General features: G+C 37.7%; 1 protein-coding gene across 2 annotated transcripts in view; it reads left to right on the top strand.

Annotated features, from left to right (window-relative positions):
* Positions 1–15,915, top strand: part of CDADC1 (cytidine and dCMP deaminase domain containing 1) — a 48,574-nt gene that overhangs the window by 7,976 nt on the left and 24,683 nt on the right. Inside the window, exon 3 of one of the 2 annotated variants that reach the window (XM_069063633.1) lies at positions 7,979–8,053. The exons of the other annotated variant lie outside the window; for it this stretch is intronic. Within the exon in view, the coding sequence (XP_068919734.1) occupies positions 7,979–8,053 (75 nt within the window). The remainder of the gene's footprint in view (positions 1–7,978; positions 8,054–15,915) is intronic. 2 annotated transcript variants of the gene reach the window in all.

Below are 15,915 nucleotides of genomic sequence, written 5' to 3'. Positions count from 1 at the left end.
CTTCTAACTTCCCTCCCCCCAACCTGCCCTCTCCTCCATCATCCTCCCTTTCATCCCCTTCCCCACTACTCTCCTGTAGGGTGAGATACCCTATTTAGTGTTGTGATAGTAATGGAATATAAAGATTCCCCTGTATTGGCTTGGTTTTCAAATTGATTGTGTTAAAACCCAGAGCTTGTTAATCCCACCTGTGGGATGGACTTGTTGACTTGAAAAGAGAGACACGGACTGGGAGGAGCTGGTGACTTAGATTTGGAGAGACACAGGAGAGAGGAAGAAGAACATTTTTGGAAGCAGCACCCTCGTGGAGGCAGAGAGAGAGAGACTGAGAGGATTGCGGAGGGCCACCTTGAATTGCCCTGGACTTTTGAGACCTGCCCCCAGAGCTGCCAAGGACTGAGGAGACATGGCTGTTTTGCTGGTACTTTGTCTGTCTGTTTTGATGTTGTTTTGCCAGATTTGTCCACTGGTGAAAGACAGTCCTGTTGTTGAAGAAGTCCTGGAACCTGGCTGTTGGCTAAGAGCTACTGAGACTGTCCTGCAGACAGAGAGTGAATACTGTCCACTGGTGAAGGACAGTGCTGTTGTTGCAGGGGTCTGGGAACCTTTCTGTTGGTTCAGAAGCCCTGAAGAAGGATTTTCTTGTTGTATGTTTACAGAAATCCTGGGAGAGGGTTTTGCTAATGTTTTCAGGGGTTCTAGGACTGTTCTGCAGACAGAGGATGAATTAATGAAGAGACTGGCAATATATCTTGTGGCCTTGCTAAGCCTTGTCTCCCCAGGAACTAAGATTGCTGAGAACTTGCCTCCTGTCAAGATGAAGAAAAGACCTCCATTTGGGTATTAAGTGCTGTGCTTAAACTTGTAACTCTGGGGTAGATTCAATTGTGATCCAGGGGTGGGGAACTTTTGACCTTTTTGTGTTCTATGGTTGAACAAATGAATGTACTTTACTTAGATTGGAAACTAATCTCCATTTGAGAAGAGGAGCTTTGTGGTGGACTAAATGAAGGTACAGCCTAGGGGTGGAGTAGTACCGTGTTTTCCCGATAATAAGACACTGTCTTATTTTTTTTGGAAAGAAAAACACCAGAGGGCTTATTTTCAGGGGAGGGCTTATGTTGTCCTGCCTCAGCTCTCCTCCGTGGCACTGCTCTCAATGGCGCCAGCAAGCAAATCACTGGGGAAGAACAGGATGACACGCTCACTGCTGCAGCTCTGATTGGATGCAGCTCGGAGCGCGGCATGCGTTTCACAGGGGGGGATGGTGCATACAGAGGGTACCGTAATGTAGCGTGTAGCGCAGGGGATCACCTTCACTACAGTAGCAATCTCAATAGGGCTTATTTTCGGGGGAGGGCTTATTTTAGAGGAATCTTACACAGTAAGGGGAGGGCTTATTTTCAGGATAGGTCTTATTATCGGGGAAACACGGTATTTAGAACAGGGACTTTGTAATTGATTGAATGAATCAATTCCTGGGGTGGGGTCGTACTTGGAGATTTAATCACACTTAGTAAATGCTGTATTTTGAATGATGTCATGTTTTGATCTTCTCTGTTCTTAATTTGTCACTGAATAAAATGGAGAGCACCTATGCTGATATTTTGAACCTTGGGAAGTTGCCTTTCCTTGGCATTACATTACAAGTGTGTATGTCATTCTCTCCCTAAGCCAAATTCAGTGAGAGTAAGGTTGACCCATTCCCTTTTGCCTTCCTGTTCTTCCCCTCCATTGTAACAGTTTTCCCTTACCTCTTCTATATGAGATAATTTACTCCATTCTGTCTCTCCCCATCTCCTCTCATTATATTCCTCTCTCATCTCTCAGTTTCACCTTTTAAGTATCATCCCTTCCTATTCAATTGTTCCTGTGCCCTCTATGTATACCTGTACAGATATATACACACATTCACATATGTATTCATACGCCCACATACCCGCCTGTATAGACATATATATGTATGTATACATATATATACATTTATATTCCCTTTATCCTCATACTGAGAAAAGTTTCATAAGTTACAATTAGCATTTTTCGATGTAAGAATGTAAATAGTTCAACTTTGATAAGTTCTTTATGATTTCTTTTCCCTGTTTACCTTCTCATGCTTCTCTTGCTTCTTGTATCTGAATGTCATATTTTCTATTCAACTATGGTTTTTTTATCAAGAATGCTTGAAAGTCCTCTATTTCATTAAATGACCATATTTTCCTCTGCAACATGATACTCAGTTTTGCTGGGTAGGTGATTCTTGATTATAATCCCAGCTCCTTTGACCTCCTGATTGTGTTTCCACACTATTAAAATTGTTTCTTCCTGGTTGCTTGTAATATTTTCTCCTTGATCTGGGAACTCTGGAACCTGGCTATAATATTTGGGATCTTTGTTAGGGGGTGATCAGTGATTCTTTCAACCTTTATTTTGCCCTCTGGTTCTAAAGCATCAGGACAGTTTTCCTTGAGAATTTCTTGAAGGATGATTTCTAGGTTCTTTTTTTGATCATGGCTTTCAGGTAGTCCAGTAATTTTTGAATTATCTCTCCTGGATCTATTTTCCAGGTCAGTGGTTTTTCCAGTGAGATATTTCACATTGCCTTCTATTCTTTAATTTGTTTGGATCTGTTTAACAGCATCTTGATTTCTCATAAAGTCATTAGCTTCTATTTGCTCCAATCTAATTCTGAAGGAAGTATTCTCTTTAGTGAGTTTTTGAAATTCTTTTTCCATCTGACAAATTCGGCTTTTTAAGGCATTCTTCTCCTCATTGGCTTTTTGAGCCTCTTTTGCCATTTGAGTTGGTCTATTTTTTAAGGTGTTATTTTCTTCAGTCAGGTTGTTGACTCTCTTTTCATGATTTTCTTGCATCGCTCTCATTTCTCTTCCGAATTTTTCCTCCACTTCTCTTATTTGGTTTTCAAAATCCTTCTTAAGCTCCTCTATGGCCTGTAACCAGTTCATATTTTTCTTGGAAGCTTTTGGTACAGGAGTTCTGACTTCCTTGTCTTCCTCCTGTTCCATGCTTTGATCCTTTTTGTCCCCCGCATAGGAATCTAAGGTTTGACTGCTGTGCTTGCTTTGCTTCCTTTGCTTGCTCATGTTGCCACTCAATTACTTGACTTTTGAGTTCTTTGCGACAGTAGAACTCTGCTTCTAGAGAGGAGAGCTTTGTCCCAATTCACTGGGGTTTTCACAGCTGCCAGAGCTATTAGTTGGGTGCCTGTATTCCTGGACCCCCTCTTCCCAAAGTCCACACTGACCTTTTACTTTTCCTTTGGCATCTGTGGGTTGACAATCCTGGAAACTGCCATAGCTGCTGGTGATCCACTCTCCTGAAGTCCCTCCAGCCTGTGGCTGGTCAGGGCCACCCTGAGGCTAAAATTGCGGGCTCCCAGATGGGCTGGGCTCTGCTCCCAGCATGCTGTGCTGGACTCTTCCTGTCCATCTTCTGGACTGCCTTCAGTGGGAGGTTTGTTTCTCTCTCTCACTTTGTTGGTTCTGTAGCTCTAAAATTTGTGTAGAGTCATATTTTATAGTTATTTGAGGTGGTTATGGGGTCAGCGCATGAAGTTTTCCTGCTTCTATGTTGCCGTCTTGGCTCCTCTCCGAGACTTTCTAAGTTGAATTATATTTTTTTAAAAATTATTTTTATGTACCTTAAACTTTCTTAGATTGACAGATTTCCTGGCAGTATATTTTCTAATTTGGCAGATTCCATAATAAAGAAATAAGTACTTAAAAAAAATTGTAGGGGTGGCCAGGTGGCTCAGCTAGTAAGAGCACCAGCTCCAGTGTCGGGATGACCTGGATCAAATCCGGGCTCAGATACTCAGCACCACACCCAGAAATAATAACTATCCGTGTAACCTTGAGCAAGTTACTTAACCCCGATTGCTTAAAAAAAAAAATTGTAAATAACCTATCTGAAACCTTTATTTTAAATCCTTAGGCTTCACTCTATAACCATTACCTGTTTGAAATTAGTAGCATGTGGAACTTTAAAAATTTAACATTATACATATTTTTTATTTTTAATAACTTAAACATTTTAAAATGTAAATAGTATTTTATTTTTTCAATTACATGTAAAACTAGTTATCAGTATTCATTAAGAATTTGAGTTCCAGGGGCGGCTAGGTTGTGCAGTGAGTAAAGCGCTGGCCCTGGAGTCAGGAGGGCCCGAGTTCGGTTCCGGCCTCAGACACTTAACACCTACACAAAAAAACTAGCCGTGTAACATTGGGCAAGTTACTTAACCCCAGTTGCCCTCCAAAAGGCAAAAAAAAAAGAAAAAAAGAATTTGAGTTCCAGATGTTTTCCCTCATTCCCTTCCTCCCTCGCCACTTCCCTCCCAAAGACCATGAGCAATCTGATAGAGGTTATACTTGTGCAGTAATGTTAAACATATTTCCTCTCTAGTTGTATTGTAAAAGAAGAAACAGAACAAAAGGAAAGGAACCACACACAAAAAAACAAAGAAGGTGAAAATAGTATGCTTTGATCTACATTCAGACTCCCATAAGTTCTTTCTCTGGATATGGATATCATTTTCCATCATGAGTCTTTTGGAATTGTCTTGGATAATTATATTTGTGAGAATAGCTAGGTCTATCATAGTTGATCATTGCACAATATTGCTTTAACATTGTATTCTTAAGAATTTAAAATAGTAGATATATTGCCCTATTGTTGAACAACATAAAGCTGTTTGTTTATTTTTCAGTATTTGAAGAAAGACATGTGCAATATACTTATCAAAATATGAATATGAAAAAGCTGGGATTTACATTCCCCTCTTATGCTCCCTAGCATCCTAACTTTTTGTTTTTGTTTTTAAATCTTCAGTGCTTAGCATTTAGTAAGAACTTGATAAATACTTGTTGAATTGAATCATGCAGTCAGCATCCAAAAAGATCTCGCTGGGCTAGCATGATGGGTCAAATCTAATAAGATGAAATTAAAAGGAACAAACGTTAAACAAATTAGTTGCACAAATACCAAAAGGAACTCTATGGCTACCGGGCAACAATATGACCTGGCAGCCTCCCAAAAGCTAATGCCATCTCACTCAGTCTGCACTGATATCATTCTGATGTTGTTCAGAATGAGGAAAGTGATTGTCTCACTGTATTCTGCCTTGGCACGACCACAAGTGAAGTGTTGTGTTTAGTTCAAATTGCCATATTTTAAGGAGGATAGAATATGCTTATAGTAGGGTCAGTGTATGGTGAGCAGACTAGAGTATGTAATCTGAGGGATTGGTTGAGGTTAGGAATGATTAGCATAGGAAGGAAAAGACTTTCAGAGAATGTGTTATCTGTCTTCAAATGTATGAAGGACTGTCTTGGAAAAAAGAGTAATTAATTAGATTTATCCTGTTTGAACTTAGAAGGAAAAATGGGTAGGAATTATAGGTAATTAGTTTGTCTCAGAAAGTTTCCTCTTCGAGAAAAATTTCCTGAAAGTGTAGAATAAGTTGTTTAAGGATATTTTGTTTTTTCACTAGTGGTTCTCAGGCCTCTAGAGCTTGGATGACCTCTTAAACAGGATATGGTAGAGGAGATTCTTGTTTAGGTATGAATTAGATGAGTTGACCAACACCTGGCGCAGCATTACAGTTGTGTGATGTCCCTCATCACAAATGCATGGCATAAGAAAGATTTTTACACCTAAATCATTTTACTCCTGCAGCCGCCCATTCCCCAGCTACCACTAGAACTGTCAGTGCCAGAGTTGTAAGAGCCCCCTTCTGAAATTGTTGTGGGAGTCGACCACCTATTGGAGCTTCTCCTTAGTCCTGCCTCTATCCCGTCCCACCCCACCATGGGCTTTGAGCTCATAATAATTAGTGGCTTCTATTTTAGCTACATATGGTTAAATAGTTTTTTGTAAGATGGATTAAGGAATTTAACCACTATTTATTCTGTAAGAAAATGCATTTCAAATTCCAGACAACTGACTTTTAAACATATTTGAAGGATGAATTCTAATTTGTTTACTCGCTAAACATTTCAGGATGATAAAGTATGTATTTCATAAGGTTTTCATTTGTTGTTATACCACATTAGTGAGAAATTGGACAGCCAGCCTGAAAAATGAGTATTTTCATTTGAATACTCCCAATGATTCTGGAATAAATTGTCATAAACATCATAATCTCTATTAGTCAATTAGAGTGCAATAATCTGTTCTTGGGATAGAAGTCTCCTCCTAATATGGCAAATATCTTCAAATTCTTTCGATTTAACTCCTTCCAGAACTCCTATAGGAAATTAGTTGCCAAATCTTTTTGATTCTGCTAAAATATCTCTTGCATATACCTTTTTCTCATCACTCATTTCATAAATCCTCTACCATAGTTTAAGTCCTCAATACTGTTCATCTAGATTATTGGAATAACCTTCTAATTGGTCTCCTAGCCTCAGGTCTCCCCCTCTCCAGTCCATCATCCACAATCCACATGGCTGCCAAACTTTTTTTTCCCACAAAGCACGGATTTGATCTTGTGACTGTTCTTCTATCTCAAGAACTTTTAATGGCTCCCTGATGACTGTAAGATGAAAGTTTCACTCGGGCTATTGTGGTATAGGGCTTTAAGTTTCAATTTTTCTAGGATAATTAAACATTACTTTCCTTCACATGTTCTAATCAAACTGGAGTTAAACTTGCTGTTTCCTTTATATGGCATTGCATCTCTCGCCTCCATACTTTAACATAGGCTCTCCCCTACATATTGAATATCCTCTCTTTCTTCTGTCTCTTGGAACCCAGAATTTCCCTTCAAGGCAGAATTTAAGTTCCACCTCCTTCAAGAGACCTTTCATGGCTCACCACAGATGGTGCCTTCTGTCTAAATCTATAGATAGTGTGTGTGTGTGTGTGTGTATCTATATATCTTGTTTTTACACATTTGTGAATATATAGTGTCACCCTCCATTTCACTTTTGTATTTATATCCCTAACACCTAGCACAGTAGATGCTTAATAAAAACTTACTGACTGATAATGTCTGTATGGTACTTTGTAAATCTTAACACAAATATGTAAGTTAGTTATCAGTGTTTAAGAATTAGAATATCATTGAAGCGGAAATAACTTTGAGACTTTATTTAATTTAATCTTTCTGGCTTCTAGGTACATCCATATGCCTAACTTTCGCGCTTCAAAAACTTTTAGTTATACATCTTATGATTTCCTTTATACTCTGAGTTAATTATATTTCCCTAGGTATTATCTTTAATAAAAAGAGCTTATGTTGTTTCAGTTCTTACTGATTATATTTCATAACTTTTTCTAAAGGCTATAGAGAGTAATTTTAATTATAAAGTTGGAAGACTACCTAGAGGGGAAATTATACTTGATTTACTGCTTTTTCTTCCTCCTCCTCCTCTCCCTATTCCTCCACCCCCCTTCTTTTTTTGGAGGGGGGAAGGCAGGGCAGTTGGAGTTAAGTGACTTCCCCAAGGTTACACAGCTGGTAAGTGTTAAGTGTCTGAGGCTGGATTTGAACTCAGGTCCTCCTGACTCCAGGGAATCTAGTCACTGTGTCAAAGAAGAATTAAGAATTGATTGAAAGTGAAAATTTGGTAGGCCCTTCATTTGTAATTAGTAAATTTAGTATAAGTATAAGAAAATGACTCTAAAAACTTACTTTTCAAAGTAGAAGGCTTCATGGTAATGAACTTTGAAGTTATTTTCCTGAAGAAAATTTTGTCTTAATAGAAGATATAGATACCTAGGGAAAAAGACAACATTGGTGACATAAAAAAAACTTGTCTAAAATCTGTACTGAAAGAAAATAAGCACAAAGGAATTATTGTATATAAATATTTTCACAGTGAGGCCTCAGCAGAAAATAAATGAAAGTTCTTGTTATTTCTTAAAAATAAAAGGAAAAAAGAATATTGCTAAAGAAAATTTAGACCTGGTATTAACAGACTATATGTTAACCTTTTAAAAATTTTGTTGTTTATTAGAGAAAGGAAGAGGACGAACTTGGACCTTTGGGAGATAATGCAGATGTGGCCAAAGTATCAAATGACAAAAAACAGGTGAATGAATTTTAAAAATTGCAACATACCTCTGTCTGTGTTATCTGCCTACCTGCATATCTACCCAATCTGTTGACCTGACTTATCTGCAATAGCCATTGAGTTCTCATGTTAGAGTGAAGGGTTGGACTGGATTGCCTCTGAGGTCTCTTCCAGCACCAGATCCATGAATTGACTCTATGAACTAAGATGGCAGTTGGAGTTTCTTTGTTAAAAATGCAATATTGAAAATCAGTACAACTTAAGTTTGCTCCTTAACTAGAGTGATCTCTGTCAGTGCCTTTGGTGTTTTGAGAAGTATTCAGGCATCCCTCTTAAGGCCTTCTAGCATTCCTTTTTGGCCCCTCCTTCTCCAGCTTCTTACTGAGGGAGTTCTTGTTGCTCTTGATCAAGCCACTCAGCAATAACCAAAAAATCATAAGTATCATTGCATAGTTAAAATCTTTTTTCAAACAAAATCTGAAATCAGTGTACTATAAATTGAATGCTTACATTAATGATTGAAAGACTCTGCTCTTTAAAGAAAGGAATTATAAATAATGAACCTAAGTTTCTAGTTGATTATAAAAAAGAAATCTTGATTACATACCTATTTTAAATGAACTAATATTTGAATTAGTATTCAGGACTTACACAGACAATTAAGCCACGTTAACTAAAATAGTATCCTCTAAAAGGGTCCAAATGTATTTATATATGTATATCATATTCTAAGTATCTAGAGTGAAAATTGAGTATACAGAGAATTTTAAATAGCACTATTGTGATGGCACTAAGAAGAGGGAAGTGTTGACTAACATCATAAAATATTCCTAATAGTAAGAAATGTGAGATTAAGTAATCAAAGTAAGTAACAGATTCCTTTTCATTTGGACATAGTAAAACGAGATGTCATTAATTTTTTTTTTTTTTTTTTTTGCTTTTTGGAGGGGGGAAGACAGGACAGTTGGGGTTAAGTGACTTTCCCAAGGTCACACAGCTAGTAAGTGTTAAACGTCTGAAGCTGGATTTGAATTCAGGTTCTCCTGACTCCAGAGCTGGTGCTCTATTCACTGCACCACCTAGCCTCCCCTGTCATTAATTTTTGTAAAGGATTTTGTATCTTTTTCTTGTGACTTAGATAATAAACTCTTAGAACTGGAAGTCACCTTAGAGATTATCTTTTCCTTCTTTTGGTGCCTCTGACATATTTGGCATTTAGCCTTGCTGTGATTTGAAATTTGCTCTACTCTTCTAAAATACATATATTATGTCTAAATAGTATTCCATCTAAGCTAGATCTGGCCTCCAGTGAAGAGGGACCACAGGGTCTGAAAGATCTTAACAAGCTGGCAGGGCTTTGAGTATGACTTGGGTAGAGGACTGTGTTTTTTTATATGTGGCCTATGCACTTGCCTGCCTTAAATTTGAAGAGAAGCATTACCACAAGGCTAGCTGGTTGGTGAGGAATTCAGCCACTTTTTTTGAAGACTGTCTGCAAGAGTCCCATATTGATAAAATCACAGATCCTTGAAGGGTTGAAGTATAAATAAATAATTCGTTATGTTCTGTGTTTATTTTGCCTTTGTGCTCATTTTAAAGATTTTTTTTTAAAATAGGAGTACATATTAGTGTAGATGTCTCATGTTATTTCTGGTTCTTTGAATGTATGTGGTTCTTCTAGAGGACAGAAAGTAAAACTTAGGAAAATGAGCTACTTGTACAATTAGGCAGGAAGATGGTGAGAAGGAAATGGGGAATGAGGCATCATTATATAGTGTTTTGAGTGCTGGATGAACACTACCTGGAGCAGGTAATTTGGGCTTGAATTCGTTCTCAGATACTTAATAATTCTTATCACTTTAACTTTCTGAGCCTCAGTTTCCCCACAAGTAAAATGATGATAATAATACTTATACTAATTGTCTCATAAGGTTGTTATGAAGAAAAAGCTATATGGATGTGGTCATTTATTAAGTACTTACTTAACATTTAACATTTATTAAGCACTTACTATGTACCAGGCCTTGTGCTAAAAACTGGAGGTTAAAAAAAAAAAAAAGGTAAAAAGCAGGCTTTGCTCTCAAGAAGCTCACAATCTAATGGGGGGAGAAAAGATAGTTAACAGAGGAAATACACTAGAATTAAAAGGGTTTGGGAAAGACTTCCTGTAAAATAGGATTTTAGTTAGGACTTAAAAAAAGCCAGGGAAGCCTGTAGGCAGAGATGAGGAACATCTCCTAGGCATGGAGAACAGCCAGAACAAGCCTGGGCCAAGAGATGGAGTATCTTATTTGTGAAATAGCCAAGAGACCTGTATCACTGGATCAAAGAGTATGTTAGTTGTTGTTGACAACAGTAATAATAAATGCTGAATCCCTGAAAATAAATGGTAAATACATTGATTCTTATCTATAGCAGTCTATTCTTAGTTGCCTGTGTTTAATTGTAGATTACTTAGTGAGCAAGATCATGTGGATCCCCTTTCATAATTGTCAGTGGAATAAACAAAATCGAGATCCAAAACAATGATTCACTGAAAGGATTTAGTTTTCCTAAATCCTTTTGAGAATCTTAATAAATTACACCGGAATGCAACTTTGGAATTTTCAGAATTTCTTAAACTTTGGAATAGAAAATCTTTGTCCAAAATTCTAATATTTTGACTATACCATCATAAAGTATAAAAAAGGTAACATGTTATAAAGTAAATAGTATTCCTAGGAATCTAAGGAAAAAAATATATACAAAATTGGTTCAAAAACTTACCTAATTAAAATTAAGTTGCCTGAGCCTGATTTAAGCTTGCAATTCTTATTTATTAGAGTAACTGAAAAATTCTTACATAGCCAAGATTTCTATCTTAACTACCATCTATTACCAGCAATTAAGGAAGTATCATGGGGAAATCAGTGTACCAGATCAGAAAACCAGTTGTCCTGATCACTTTGGTTGGCTTAATTTAGTGAAATGAATTTTAATAGGGAGATTTTTGGATATGTCACATCAGTGAGTCATTTCTGAAAGCAAGGTTTTTATTTATTTTCCATCTTACTAAGACGAGCCAGAAGTAGGCTAATAAAGGGAGTTTGCATTCAGAACCTTGGCACTTAGATTAAATATGAGAGGAAAAAAAGTGGAATTCTTAGGTCTCCAATTTCAAGATAAGTTTAGTGTTTTACTTTAAAATTCAGTACACATTGCCCTTTTGGGGTATATTAACTGCATTCTTCTAGATTATACAAAAGCTAGAGCATTTTGTATAAAAAATCTGTATACTGAATTATAAAGGAAATACAAAAATAACCTGTGTTTCTGAGGAAAAAAGGAATCTTACATAATATCACACTTAATCCTGTTTTTCACTTCTGGGAACAGTCTGAACTTGTTAGCATACAACCTTAGTGCAATTGATTAATTGTTTAATTAGTACATTTAAATCTTCCACACAACCTTTGCAGAAAGTCAGGTCCTTCCAAATGCTGTGCACTGATTTAAAGCACACTTAGGAGGATGTGATGGAAAGTGATGTCTGTGTCGTAATGGGAGGAGTACTGGCCAGGGAATCAGAAGACTTGAATTTGAGTCCTGATATCAGTAACTTGCCTGACCTGGTCAAGTACATCAAGCCTTCACTTTCCTTAGCTCTGAAACCTGCCTCACAGGGTTCTTGGAAAGTGCTTGGTAAGCATTCTGGTAAATATGAATTTGAGCCATTTTTTAAAAGCACACATAATAAAAAATACAGTTCCTTTTTCAGTGGGAGTTCTTGTGATTTCATTGGACTTGAATGTTTAAGTAGCCTATATAAAGCTATTTCATTACTATATTTAGCAATATGTCTTGAGCAAGAAGTTACTTGACCTATAGTCTTCAGTTTCTTCATCTTTAAAACAAGAGAGTTGGAGTAAATGGTTTCTGTGGTCTCTTCCATTTCTAAATCTATAATCCTAGGTCTAGCTGAATCTATTAAAGATTGTTCTGTCATGTAAAAACTGTTATTATTGATTTTAACTTAACAAGAAAGGAGACCTTTTTAGTAGATGTTATTTATCAGTCAGTATTTATTGTCCTTAGTACATCTGATTGATAACAAAGAGATTCTAATACCTTTTTCTTGGTTGGAAAAAAATTGCATTTTTGTCAGGATCTATTTCTTTAGATCCTTGCCATTTTTGTAACTGTTCACTTTATAGAAATGTCATCGTGGTAAGTCCAATGTGAACATTCCTAAATGACGTTGTTTCAGAAAGAAGATCAAGGAGCCTCTAATTTGCACTCTGCCAGTAGAAATTTTAGAAATCACTCAGTTTTAATTAGCCTTATGTAACAGCAAGCACGTTAGCATACCCAGGATGGCTGCTAGCACAGGTTTTTTGATCTGCCTTACTAAAGTAAAGCAACTTTAAAGGGGTAGACAATCTTTAATTAAACACACACACACATATATTCACTTAGTTCAGGGGGAAAAGTCAGCACCCTGAACTTCAGAAAATACAACCAGAAATTATAAGCAGACAAAAAAATATAGAGAAAATAATACAATTCAACAGACCAACAGACAGGGTTTCTAGCTGTCTGACCATTACATACATTCATAGTTAGTTACCAGAGAGAGAAATACCAACATCTGGGTTTTCAAAGCTGAGGGGTGCAACAGCTACCTAAAGTCTCTTCTGGCCAAATAATATAACTCTTACCATAAGTAAGCTCCAAAGCAAAACCTCACCCCAGAATATATATACTCTTCTTCAGGATCATAGGATATCACTACCTTTGTGACCCACTGCCTAATTACAGTGTAACAAAAGGTGTGTGCCTTCCTGAAAAGAAAGCCTTCCCCAATCAAGACCCTCCTTTTGGGTTCTACTTCAGGCCTGTTAAGGGGCAGGGAAGATCTTCAAATTCCCTTACCATTACAGTTTCCTGAATAGATTTTTAAAATTTAAATTTATTTATTTTTAGTATACAATATACAGTTCCACAAGCTTTTAAGTTTTAAATTTTCTCCACCGCCCCCAGATGGCGTGTACTCTGACAGAGACTCTACATATACATTCATATTAAATATTATTTTCACATTAGTCATTTTGTAAAGAAGAATTATAACTGATGGAATGAGCCATAAAAAAGAAGAAACAAAACAGAAAAAAGAGAGCAAATAGTATGCTTTGATCTGCATTCAGACTCTAATTCTTTCTCTGGATGTGGATAACATTTTCCATCATGAGCCTTTTGGAGTTGTTTTAGAACCTTGCATTGCTGAGAAGAGCCAAGTTTATCAAAATTAGTCATCACAAAGTGTGGCTGTAACTGTGTACAGTGTTCTCCTGGATCTTCTCCTCTCACTCAGCATAAGTTCATATAAGTCTTCCCAGGTTTTTCTTTTTTTTTTTATATATATGCTTTATTAACTTCTGATTTACATCATTCATTTCCGCCAGATTTTGAGTTACAAATTTTCTCCCCGTTTTTCCCCTACCCACCGACCCAAAACAGCAGTCCCACAGGATATCTCCTCCTCCAATCTGCTCTCTCCCGTATTTTCTCCCATACCCCTTTCGACATTTCCAGTGGATCTCTGTGCCCCAGTGCCTGTAGATCTTATTTCCCAATTACATGTAAAATTGTATTAATAATAATATGTATATATTTGAATATTTGATTTTAAAACTTTGAATTCCAGATTCATTCCCTTCCTCCCTTGTCACCCACACTTACTGGGAAGATAAGCAGTTCAGTATAGGTTGTACATGTGTGGCTAATGCAAAACAATAACATAGTAGATATAGTGTAAAAGACTGACTATATTTCCTTCCCTCCTATCCCACCTCCCACTTGTTCTATTCTCTACTTTGATCCTGTCCCTTTTCAAAAGTGGGTGCTTCCAACTTCCCTCCCCCCCCCAGCCTGCCCTCCCTTCTATCATCCCCCCTCTCATCCCCTTCCCCCCTACTCTCCTGGAAGGTGAGATACCCTATTTAGTGTGTATTTCATTCCCTCCCCAAGCAAAATTCAACGGGAATAAGGTTGACCCATTCCCTTTTACCTTCCTATTCTTCCCCTCCATTGTAACCATTTTCCTTTGCCTCTTCTGTATGAGATAGTTTACCCCATTCTGTCTCTCCCCATCTCCTCTCATTATATTCCTTTGTCATCTCTCAGTTTCACCTTTTAAGTATCATCCCTTCCTGTTAAATTGGTCTTGTGCCCTCTATCTATGTAGACCTGTAAGTATATATACACACATTCACATGTGTATTCATATGCCCATATACCCTCATATATAGACACATATGTGTGTGTGTATGTGTGTGTGTGTGTGTGTGTATTTCTATTCCCTTCAACTACCAAGAAAAGTTACATAAGTTGCCATTATTGTTTTTCCATGTAGGAAGGTTAATAATTCAACTTTGATAAGTTCCTTATGATTTCTTTTCCCTGTTTACCTTCTCATGCTTCTCTTGCTTCTTGAATCTGAATGTCAAATTTTCTGTTCAACTCTGGTTTTTTTCATCAAGAATGCTTGAAAGTCCTCTATTCCACTGAATGACCATATTGTCCCCTGAAACATGATACTCAGTTTTGCTGGGTAGGTGACTCTTGGTTTTAATCCCAGCTCCTTTGCCCTCCAGAATATCATATTCCAAGCCCTTTGATCCCTCAGTGTAGAAGCTACCAGATCCTGGGTTATCATGGTTGTGTTTCCACAACATTCAAATTGTTTCTTCCTGGCTGCTTGTAATATTCTCTCCTTGATCTGGGATTTCTAGAACCTGGCTATAATATTCCTAGGAGTTTTCTTTTTGGGATCTTTTTCAGGAGGTGATCAGTGGATTCTTTCAACCTCTGTTTGGCCCTCTGGTTCTAAAACATCAGGGCAGTTTTCTTTGAGAACTTCCTGGAGGATGATTTCTAGGTTCTTACTTTGATCATGGCTTTCAGGTAGTCCAATAATTTTTAAATTATCTCTCCTGTATCTATTTTCCAGGTCAGTGGTTTTTCCCATGAGATATTTTATATTGCCTTCTATTCTTTCATTTGTTTGGATCTGTTTAACAGCATCTTGATTTCTCATAAAGTCATTAGCTTCCATTTGCTCCAGTCTAATTCTGAAGCAATGATTCTCCTCATTGAGCTTTTGAGATTCTTTTTCCATCTGGAAAATTCAGCTTTTTAAGGCATTCTCCTCATTGCCTTTTTGAGCCTCTTTTGCCATTTGAGTCAGTCTGTTTTTTAAAGTGTTATTTTCCTCAGTCAGTCTGTTGACTCTCATTTCATAATTTTCTTGCATCGTTCTCATTTCTCTTCCCAGTTTTTCCTCCACTTCTCTTATCTGCTTCTTAAGGTCCTCTATGGCCTGTAACCAGCTTGTATTTTCCTTTGAAGCTTTTGGTGCAAGAGTTCTGACTTCACTGTCTTCCTCCTGTTCCATGCTTTGCTCCTTTTTGTCCCTAAAATAGAAGTCTAATGTTGGAATCTTCTGTCTGCTTTGTTTCCTTTGCCTGGTCATGTCGCCCCTCAGTCACTTGACCCCTGGGCTTTTTGCCACAGTAGGACTCTGCTGCCAGACAGGGGAGCTTTCGTTGCTGGAGGTATTAGATGGGTGCCTTCTCTGAAGCCTCCTCACTCTCTGGCAAACTGGACATACACCCCAGGACCTCCACCCTAGACTGCAATCCAGATCCAAGCAGGTTAAAGCAAGAGCAATTATCCCTCAGACTGGTACTTGGTCCCCCTACACTCTGCAGGCCAGGAGCTGAAGCTGCCACGTGGTGCCTGGCTGGCTGTGTGAGTGGCTCAGTGGCTTCTGCATGCACTCCCACTTACTGGTCCCAAAGTCCAGACTGCACTGACCTCTCACTTTATTGTTTGCATCTATG

The sequence above is a fragment of the Petaurus breviceps genome, unplaced genomic scaffold (genome assembly GCF_028583685.1).
Source record: "Petaurus breviceps papuanus isolate PSGF00001 unplaced genomic scaffold, PetGlider_PUasm1.0 90594, whole genome shotgun sequence".
Lineage (NCBI taxonomy): Eukaryota > Metazoa > Chordata > Mammalia > Diprotodontia > Petauridae > Petaurus > Petaurus breviceps.
This window is presented reverse-complemented; position numbering and strand designations above follow the sequence as displayed.